This window comes from Marmota marmota, unplaced genomic scaffold (genome assembly GCF_001458135.2).
Source record: "Marmota marmota marmota unplaced genomic scaffold, marMar, whole genome shotgun sequence".
Classification (NCBI taxonomy): Eukaryota; Metazoa; Chordata; class Mammalia; order Rodentia; family Sciuridae; genus Marmota; species Marmota marmota.
The window spans coordinates 14298072-14309163 of record NW_026000075.1 but is presented as its reverse complement, the minus strand read 5'-3'; the positions used below and the strand labels follow the sequence as shown (position 1 = coordinate 14309163).

At 37.3% G+C, this 11092-nt stretch overlaps 1 protein-coding gene across 5 annotated transcripts in view; it reads right to left on the bottom strand.

The window, feature by feature from the left end:
• Nucleotides 1-8224: 8224 nt before the first annotated feature.
• The window catches only part of Golim4 (golgi integral membrane protein 4), a 76499-nt gene continuing 73631 nt past the window's right edge, over nucleotides 8225-11092 (bottom strand). For 4 of the 5 annotated variants that reach the window (XM_015494292.2, XM_048814355.1, XM_015494293.2 and 1 more), the window contains 2 exons: nucleotides 10313-10393; nucleotides 8225-9983 (listed from right to left, as the gene is read on the bottom strand). In XM_015494292.2, coding sequence (XP_015349778.1) covers nucleotides 9834-9983; nucleotides 10313-10393 — 231 coding nt within the window. In that variant the 3' untranslated portion in view covers nucleotides 8225-9833. The remainder of the gene's footprint in view (nucleotides 9984-10312; nucleotides 10394-11092) is intronic. The other variant, XM_015494288.2, reaches the window with a different exon arrangement.

Sequence of the window (11092 nt, the reverse complement as noted above, 5' to 3'; positions counted from 1 at the left end):
GTGGGGAGATGATGACGAAACCAGGTTGTCTTCTGGCCTCTAAGCTAAGAAATAGTTTATGGCTTCTGTTCCACACCCATCCTCTTGCTCAATGAGACTTGATGTGGAAGGAGGGAAGAGAAACCTGAGAGTCGAATGAGTCAGATGAAGATTCAGGGACCCCAGCTCTAGCATGAACATTGCTTAGGTTATTCCCATTTTACTAGAGAACACAGAGGGGCATCTTCAGACTAAGATCTTTGGAAAGCTAGTGCATGGTGTTGCCAGGGATCCAAAGGTGTCTCCTTGCCACATCAGGAAGAAACACAGATACCTGATACTACTATTAGAGCACAACAACCATGATTTGTTTACCCTAGTGCATCACCATATTCTGACCCATGGCTGAGCATTGTTTCTTGAAATTTTAGTTCATTTATATAATATATACACATATTCTTATACACTGAGTCATGGTATATTTATTTCTTCCTGTAGTTCTAGTCACAATCGAAACTAATTAAACTGCCAAAATGCTCTCCTTTGGGGATTCTTTGTTATTCTATAAAAGCCACAGTGTATAGGTTCGAGAAAAATTGTTTAGAGGCAAAGCAATCCCATTATGATTTTTTTTTATCAAAGAGCAAGAGATTAATAGAACTATTGACTCGTGCAATTCCCCACTGCAATATTCTGAAATCCCCAGTGAGAATGTGTGAAAGACAGCAATATCTCACTTTTATAGCATTTGTAATTTATTTTAAGATACTTTGCATAGACTGAAGTATTATATACAAGGATGTGGGTGTCGGTGTGGATAGAGGAGGTTAGTTCACTCAGGAAGTCGACATGGAAAGTACCCTAATTATGAATTCACCCCCTAGGAATGGTTGATCAATCCTTGATGGAGCAAATCAGTGACTCAACCCTGGCAGAACACTAAAATCATCTGAGGGCTTTTATAAAAAATTTAATGGTTATATTATTTTACTTTACAAATTATCATACAATAAAATGAACCCTTTATTCTCATTTACTGTGCAGTTTTGTGAGTCTTAATAGATGCATAGATTTATATAAGTACCCTCATAATCAGAAAGTAGCTCCCCCAAACTCCTTTGTGTGTTCTACCCTTTCCAAATCAAAATGTCCCCATAACCCCTTCCCTTGGCAAGCATGATTTTGGGGGAAGCTTTTGAAAAATGTCCGTGCCCAAATTCTGCCCTTAGAGCTTCTTAGATAAACTGGAACGGAGGCTGGGATCTTTTGCAAAAGTTTTCCCAGTGATTCTGATATGCAAGCAGGATTGAGAAACTGGGGCTCTCACCAGAGTTCAGATTCAAGAAGCAGCTGCCACAGGCACTTCCCCACTCTTCTCAAATTAGCATTGTCTCACTGGACATTGTCTTATAGGCCTGAGACGGGGAGGATTGTGTTCAACATAGTGGGTGAGCTGGAGGGAGCATTGTACAGGTACCACCACCCTCTCACCAAGTGGGGTGAGGATCTAGTGTGTCCAGCACTCTTGCAGAAGGGCAGACAAAGACATAGGGTGTGACCAGAAATCTTGCAGAACTTTGTTCCTGGAATATTATAGGATCTGTCCTGAGCAAATCCTTCATGACTAATGATTTCTAGAATGCCCCCCAAAAACAGGGTATTGTGACTTTCATAAGAGTTTAGATGTCTTTTTCCATTGGCCTATGAATATTTTCTTTGCAGATTTGGTTTGAGATTTGGTTTTATTTAATGACCATCTGATGGAGAGATGGTGAGGTGGGAACATTAAGTCCTTTCAACTTCTTATAAAGCAGTAGCTCCCAGCCTTGGCCATACCTTAGAGTCATCTAAGGAAATTTAAAATTCCTAATGCCCAGACTATACCCCCAAAGCAATTGATCCAGCAACTCTGGGATTGAGTCCTAGGCATCCCTATTTTAAACCTTTTCACATGAATAACCAAGGTGGAGATTGTACTAATAATATATTTTAAAATTGCATGGTAATGGAGGGAGACCCTCATTGTTATACAAAATTACATATAAGAGGTTGTGAGGGGAATGGGAAAATAAACAAGGAGAAATATGAATTACAGTGGATGGGGTAGAGAGAGAAGATGGGAGGGGAGGGAGGGGGGATGGTAGAGGATAGGAAAGGTAGCAGAATACAACAGTTACTAATAGGGCATTATGTAAAAATGTGGATGTGTAACCGATGTGATTCTGCAATCTGTATTTGGGGTAAAATTGGGAGTTCATAACCAACTTGAATCTAATGTATGAAATATGATATGTCAAGAGCTTTATAATGTTTTTCAACAACCAATAAAAAAAATTAAAAAAAAAATAAAAAAAATAAAAAATAAAATGAAATATGAAAAAAAAAATCATCTAAAATCTTAACAAATAAATTGGCTTATTCATTTCATTAGGTTGAATTCTGTCTTCCATCACCAACACACCCAAGCCTGGCTTCCAGCAGAGCAGCTGGCCAGATGCCCAGGTACACCAGGCAGCTGCACATCATCTTTATAGCTGACATCTCCCTTTTAAGTCATAAGCACTGCTTAGAAGATGTTGTAGTTATCTATTGCTGCGTACCCAATTATTGCAACACTTAAAAAAGTAAACTTCATCGTCTGGTGTTCTGTGTGGGCCAGGAATCTGGGATGACTTATCTAAGTAGTTCTTGCTCAGAGTTTTTCATGAGGCTACAATCAGGTTGCAATCATCTGAAGGCTTGCTCCAAGCTCACTCCTACTAGCAGGAGGCCTCAGTTCCTCCCTGGTTGCTGGACAGAGTCCTGAATTCCTTGCCACATAGATGTTGGTATCATCATAAGGCTGTTGGAATATTCTCATGACATGGTCCCTGGATTCTTCCAGAGTGAGCGATCCAAGAGACACAGCACAGAAGACACAATTTTATTATACAATCAAATCTCTGAGTCCCACAGTTACTTTGATTAAATTTATTTGTTGGAGGTCAGTGACTTAGTCCACATTCACGGGAAGGGGAATAGTCTCAACCTCTTAAAGGGAAGACTATGAAAACCATCATAAATGATAAGTAGCAAGGGTAAGGGGACATAAAAGGTGTTTTGATCATCATTGTGGGGGAAAAAGAGTAAATCTGCTGGGGTATATGAATTTAAAAGGAATCAGATACTTACAAAAAAAGAAAACAGCAAGAAAAAAAACTAAGAAAAAAAACCTCTTAAAGCTGAGACCACAAATTTGACTCTAATATATTAATGGTCACCCATTGTAATTGGATCTTAAAAGAAGAAAGAACACAGCAGATCAAAAGATGTCATCTCATCTTGTTCAAACCCATGTTTTCCAATGAACCAGTTCTTTAGAAGACATGTATTTTATGGGGAATGCTATGTATGTGTTAATGGATAAACAGAAATGTGTTAACAGATAAACAGAAATGACATTTAATTTCAAGCTCCATTAGTAACATACAGGGAATGGAGAGAACAAGGTCAGACAAGATGGTAAAGGACAAAAGTATTTCATTTCCAATTACTTAAAATAGTGTACAAATGTAGAAGCTAAGATAATGTTGAGGGCTTGCCAAATGAAAATAGAAGGGATCAGAGCAAAGAACCAGAAAGCTTTAATATCTGAATGTCTCAAAATCCTCTCTATTCTATGGAAATAATTGTTTTTACAGCAAGCATTTGGACCATATAGTCTGCAGGTCAAATCCAGTTTTTTTTTCTGTTTATGTAAATAAAGTTTTATTGGAACATAGCCACGCTCACTCCCTTGCGTGTTGTTTTGGGTAGTTTTCATTGTACAACAGTAGATCTGAGTTAAGTTCAAGAGAAGACCTATGGCCTGAACAGACTAACAGAGTTACTACCTGGTCCCCGCAAATTGTCAATCTTTGGTGTAGATTAGTGAATGGGGATACATGAGTATTCCTAACTTCATTAGGATAATCCCTAAGCTTTTATTACATATTCTCTGGGCTGCAAAGGCAGATCAAAGAGGAAAATCATGTTTGTTTTTAAGGCATGCAATCATTTACTTAAATTTGCTATGTTTGGGTTAATATGACTAAAAGTTAGTCAAAAGTATTTCCTTTGTCAGGCTAATATTATTCTTCCTCATAAAAAAATAGTGCTGAACTCAATTTTCTTTAGTCTGTTTAAGAATCTCAAACTAGCTTAAGAAAAAAAGGGGTGGGGTGGGGAGGGGGAGCTGGGAATTTATTGGCAAATAGTCAAATGAAGTCAGACCCTGGGAATCTGAACACGATTCGCTTTCTTGTGTCTCTTGGCTTTCTCATTTTCCTACCATGTTTTTCTCCTCCTCCTTTTCCACATTCCTGCTCCTTTTTCTGTTCTGGCCTAATGTTTTCCTACTGCAATTGGGTTTTCTCTATGAGAAGAAAAGTATGGACTCTTGACAGCTCCGGATGTGTTTGCTTCATGCCACAATCCAAGCAGCCGGAGGGTATTTCTCTCATCCAGGTTTATGAAGAAATCCCAAAGTGAGAGGCTGCAAGGCTATTTGGGGATTTATCCCTCCTTTCCTATGACCTCGTATAAGGGGTGCAAAAGTTTGGTCTATCTCAGGTCTCAGGCCCACTCCTGTGGTACCACGATCTGCTACAAATAAAGAACAGAAAAGCAGGTGGTGTGCAGACAAAAGCACAGAGCTCATTCCCCATATCCAACGGCCTTTTCATAGCACAAGAGTCAAAGGGAGACTCGGAAAATCAAGGGTTAAATGTCTTCTCTCATATATGGAAGTTGAAGAGTACAAAGAAATAATAAAAAACAGAGATCTTGAGAAAATAGAACAGTAGATTAGGAGCAGAGGACAAAGGTGAAGGGAGGAGTGGAGACAACTGCGAAGAAATGGGCAATAAAGTGGACCAAATTATTCTATGTGTATGTATGAATATATCATAATGCACTCCAATTGTGTGTGTGTGTGTGTGTGTGTATATATATATATATATATATATATATATATATATATATAAACTGCAATGCATCAGTTAAAAGTAAATTAATAAAAAAATAAATTAATAAATAAAAAACATGGACTTTTGACAGCTCGGGATGTGTTTGCTTCATGCCACAATCCAAGCAGCCAGAGGGTATTTCTCTCATCCAGATCAGTGGAGTAGAGGAAGGGAATCAGGTGGAGAGAGGAGTGGAAGGAAGGAGCTATTACTAGGAAATAGAGAAGATTGTTCTATGTGTATGAATGTCATAATGAACCCCACTGTTATGTGTAACCATAATGCACTAAAAAGAGTCAAAGGAATTTCAAAGAAGATGTTGCACCTGTTCTTCAACTTTGGCAGGCCTCTCCTGACACATAATTGATTATTAAATATATTTTGATTTGAAAACCTATCTTGATTTCGTAGCTTCATCACCTGTTTCTCAAGGAATGATTTATTTTTCGTCCTTCAATTGAGCTTCAATGACAGACATACAATGCTACAAATTGCTCTGATTCTCCCTTTCTCTGATCAACTTATTCCAGTTTCTTAGTTCCTCCTCAAGACTCTGTGGTTGAGATTTCACTTATTTTTGACTCTCTAAAGATTTGTTACTGTAAAATTTAAAGCACACCTTCTTAACACATGAATCTCAGAATGTGACACAGAACAATAATCCAAATGACCCTGCATATATTTGGAATTAAAGGCAGAATCAGATTTACCTGGAAAGAATTCTTAGCTCTGCCACTAATTTGTTGTATGCTATTGAAGCAATCAAAATTGTACTTAGAGAAGAAGTATAAGACATTCAATTAAATAAACATTTATTGAAGATCTGCTGTACATCAGCAATGAACAGTATGTCTTGACCCTCTCAAATCATATATGGCTTGGAGAAAATAGACAAGTTTATAGGCTGCTTTCATACCCTGTGATATGAAATGGATGTGCAAATACTATAGGAAGACAGAGCAGGGATTCAACCTGGACATCCGAGTGAGTTGAATTCCCCTCTTCCCAGAGGAATCACTATATGAAACCAAAGCAATCAGCCAGGCAAAGCAGCAAAGAGTGAATAAAGGGATGAACAGTGTTTCTGGGGGACATTATTTTTCAGATGTACCATGATACAAATGAGCATGATTTGAAGGAGCTAAATGTTATCTGGGTATCAGTCAGGAATCTTCAGGTAGCAAGTAACAGAAATTCATTTGTAACTGGTCAAAGTATGAAGTAAAGTGTTTTGCTCATCAACTGTTTTAGTTTTTTCATCACTGTGACCAAAATCCCTGAAAAGAACAACTTAGAAGAGGTGAAGTTTATTTGGGGCTCATGGTATTAGAGGTCTTAGTCCATAGATGGCCGACCCCATTGATCTGGGCCCAAAGAGAGGCAGCACATCCCGGGGGAAGGGCCCGCAGAGGAAAGTCTCCCACCTCATGGCAGGGTTAGGAAGCAGAGAAAGAAATGGGGAAGGGGCTGCCAGGAAGATGAACCTTCCAGGGCAAACATCTAGTGACCCTCCTCTTCTAACTATGCCCCACCTGTCTACACTTATGACCCAATTCGTCCAGTCAAATGAGAATGGACTGATTAGTTTACAGGTGTCATAATCTAATAATTTTACCATCGAATTTCCTGCATGAACAGGAGCTTTGGTTGGGATACCTCATATCCAAACCATAACATAAAACAACCTGTAAGTAGACTGCGATGGCGTTAGTTATAGAGAGATCTGGGATTGGAAAAATGCCGCAACTCTTTTATCTCTGCTTCTACCTTTTGCTTCTTTTCATGGGTTAGGTTTTTTCCTTTACTTCACTTTCTCCATACAATTAAGTAAATGAGCACTGGAAGCTAGATTCATGAAACAATAGCTTTTCCATTGGAGAGGAAATATGAGGGGCTATTTTCTATTTGTCCTAGCCTGTAAGAATACAAAGCATTGTGAGGGTGATGTTTTACCCACCTAGCAATTGAATGAGTTAGCCTGTTAGTTTCCAAATGTTAGCAGAAGTCACTAGGCTGTTCAGGCAAACAGAGGATTTTTTGCTCATGATACAGCAGGTAGCATGGGCTTCGTGTTAACATTAGTTCCTTTGGTTTACAAGTGTCATGGGGATAAGAGGATGTTAAACACAATGGGCTTGTGTCGAAGCTGAGGATCCCAGATCTTAGGAAACCTTCACTTCATAAAGTGAAATGCTAGCAAATCTATTCAGGTTTTGTATTGAAGGGAGACATCATCTTCTTTATCCAAATCAGAGAATCAATCTGCTCTTTGACACAGAGGGAAATGTCTTTAGCTTCCAATGAGGATTGCTATGCAAGGGTCTTTTAAGGTAGTCCAGGATAAGAATTGTCCTACAGTGTGTAGGAATACTACAGATTGCCTTCCAGCAATACCAGAGAAGGAAATCAAATTGATGTGTCTGGGGTCAAGTGCCTAAACTGATCATGTACTTCTTTTCAGAGAGATGAAGTCCAATTATTGGCTTTGGTTAAGTCAATTTTTCCAACCAGAGGCTAGGGTCAAGGTTGTTTACCAAGATGTTAGAATGTGCTTGACAAAGACAGTGAAACAGTGTATATTATCAGCCTGGTTTGCTAGCATTTCACACACTCCTTGTACTATGAAGACATTCAAATAATTTTCCTTCATAAGAATGAGTCACTGGTATCCGTGGCTAAGATAATGGTTATTATGTTTGAACAGAGGTTGTTGTTGTTTTCCCCCCTTCTGCTGATTGTCACTGATACCAAATCCTTTGACTTTCAGTTGCACCAAAGTCACAGATTAATTGGCAGGATAAATACAAGTGGTATTTTACTTCTGTTCAGCTATTAATACAGGTCAGCTCAGGCTTAGTTCTCCTGTAAACATTGGTTACAAGGGCCCCCAACATGGTGCCATACGTTGATCAGAAAGGTTATGACTGCTACTTTCTTGGGGGGATTTAATAGTTGTTGTTTTTTTTTAAATTGTGTATGTTCACATGACACTACCATATATTTTCTGTCCATTTCTTTTTTTTTTTCCTCCCAGAACTAACTTGATACAATAAAATTTGAGCTCTATTTTTAATATAAGGGGGAAAAAATCCAACTGTCAATCCAAATAGAAAAAGATAAGGAAAATATAAATAGGGGGAAGAAGTCATTTTAGAACTCATTAATTCATATCAGTATCTCTAAATATATTTTTTATGAAAAAGAACTGAAAAATGTTAGATCAGAAACTAATAAGAAATCACACATTTTAAAAGATTTAGCACTTGCTTTTTAGAGCTTTATTGACTATTACCTGTTTCAATATGTTTCAAATAATTAAATACTGCAACTGGGACATTAAAAATACAAACTAATTTACCAAAATAATTGTATTCTGAATATTATGTACAATATTATACATTTTACATTACATAAAACGGTTTCTATACATAAAGGTAAGATTTGATTCATCATCATTGGAAATCCAAAATACATTTGAACAAAACATTCCTATGCATACATACACAATTGCTCAGCTGGGATAATCAAAACCATACATGAGTGTGGTTATTAAAAATAAAATTACATTCATATAGTAGTGGTAGAAAATGAAATTTGTTTTTATTACTTTGAAAGTATTATTTTAAAAACCACACACATGAATTATATAACCTAGTTCTATACATTTAAAAAATATTTATGCTTGTAACTGAAATATGTTATTTCAGGGGAAGTTTTTGACTTTTAATTTCCTTATTTTATGGGATTTTTTATAATTCATAGTCATTAAACTAGCAAAAAGCATGCTGGTGCCCAGCAAGTAGAAAAGCCACAAGGGCCTATCTTATCACTGTGTATATATTTCACCACATAATTTTGAAAAATAATCCTATGAAGTTGTACAGTTTGGCATGCCTTCATATTCATAATTGGCATCAAAGTGATTGTATATTGAGGCACAGAGCTTAAGGGAGAAATACATACTGTGGTGAGGAACTAGATACTGAAAGACAGATATCATTAGGTGACTTCAGAAAAAAATATTGTGAACAGGTGCTTATGTATAAAACAACACACACACACACACATCAATTTTCTTTTTAGGCAAGTTTTGTCTTTCAAAATTGTGGATACAATGATGTGTCTGTTACACCTTGTTTGAACACTGAAATACCAAATTAAGTACATGATGCTGCCATACAAGTCTTAATAGCATCTCACTTTGAAGCTTGATTTCCCTCAAGCAGAACAGTTGTGATTTGAAGTAACACCAAACATTTTCTTAACTGATCTGAAATGCTTGAAAAATGGTACATTTACCCTGCAACAACAATAACAACAACAAATGGCTTTCCATTTTGAAATCCGTATGTCACTCTGTATAGAGCTCTCATTCCAGAGATACACAGTCTGGTGAAAACTCTACCAGAACTATACACAAGAGCCTCAGAAGAGCAGCAATCAGTAAAACTAGCCATTTGCCTTAGAGTTTACACAGCACTTTTGCAATAGGTCTTGTTTTTTCAATTCTGTATTATATGAAAGGCAAATGAAAGAACACCTGGAAACTAGAAGACAGGAAGGTAACAAGTTGAAACAAACACCAAAGCAGTGCTCTTTCCAACATCACAGATTTGAGAGAAATGAGAATCAGAGCCTAAGGTACGCTTTACTGTTTTTCTTCTTGGTCATGATTAGCCTGTATATAAAAGTTCTACCCTACGTTATCAAAATATATTCATATAAATGTATGAGCATTTCTAATACAAAAGTTAAAAAAGTCTAAATTCTTTATTTTTTTTAATTAAATATCCTAGAGTTCAGTAGGCAGATTCCGAAGCACCTTGAAAAAAATTTGTTGGCCGAGCACTGTCCGGAAGTTGGGCACAGCTACATTTCAGCTCTTCGATGGGATTTCTCAGCAACGGCAGCCCCATCTTCCTCCTCTTCCTCCTCTTCCTCATAGTGTTCCTCTCTACCTTTGGGGCGGTTGTCCTCTCTAACTTCTTGCTCTTCTCCATCGTTGTTCTTATCATCAGCCTTAACATTAAAAGAAAAAAGAAAAACTAAGAAATAGGGAATAGAGCAAGTGATCGACAATTTCTCTCTAAAACAAACAAGGTGCGAATTCATTCAGTTTGGGAGAAAGGGAGGAAAAATGATCCTATAGGCAACAGTGCTACAGCCTCTCCTGATCGGCATGTGATCAGTCTCCTAATTCTAGGCCGACTTCTTCAATTCAGGGGCACCTTACAGGTATCCTCCACTGGTGTCTGTCCCAACTACACCTACATACCTCCTACCTAGCGCATGGGTGTACATACACACACTCATATATACTCAGTAGAAATATATTTTCCTGAACATACGTTTTCATCATTTTCACCATAGGTCTCCTCAGCATTACGCTCCAGTTCCCTTTTTTTCTCTTCAGTCAAATCTTCCTGAACCTAAAGCAAACCACAAAGAATATGTGATGCTTTCATCATTTCAACACCTAAAGCAACATGTTTTGATTTCCAAAAAGTTCATTTGAAATAGCAGGAACATAATTACACTAGAAGTAAATTTGAAAAAAAAATAAGTCAAAAGTCTGATTTGTCTATTAAGGATGAGGAAATATTTAATATACCTATCACGAAGATCAATGTGATAGATTCTCGGTCTGACCTTTTGTTTGAGTTTCTGATTTCTCTAAATAAGAGTTAACTCTTCAAGGATAACACCTGAAGAAATTCCAGCTTATAAAATTCTAGGTCCCTCTTTGCAAAATGAGAGAACTGTGGAACTCTGAAAGCTCTGACAGAAAGTAAGTTGTATGAAGGCAGGAACCTTCTAATAGAATACATGGTCTTCAGTAATCTGATGCACAAAAGGCACATTGAAATGCTTAATAAATATCGTTGAGTGAGTTACTGAATAAACCAATGTAAAAACTATCCCCATAAAAGCACAAAAAAAGATACCACTGTCTATATTCAAAGTAATAGAAAATTGATGGGTCTGTTCTCTGGGCATATCAGTGACAGAACATGGGACATAGTGCCCTTGGTTCAGCTTTCTTTCTTTTTTTTTTTTATATTTCAATGTATTCCAATTTGAAAATAAGTTCACCCTTTTGGCTAATGGGGATGACATATAGAAGTCAG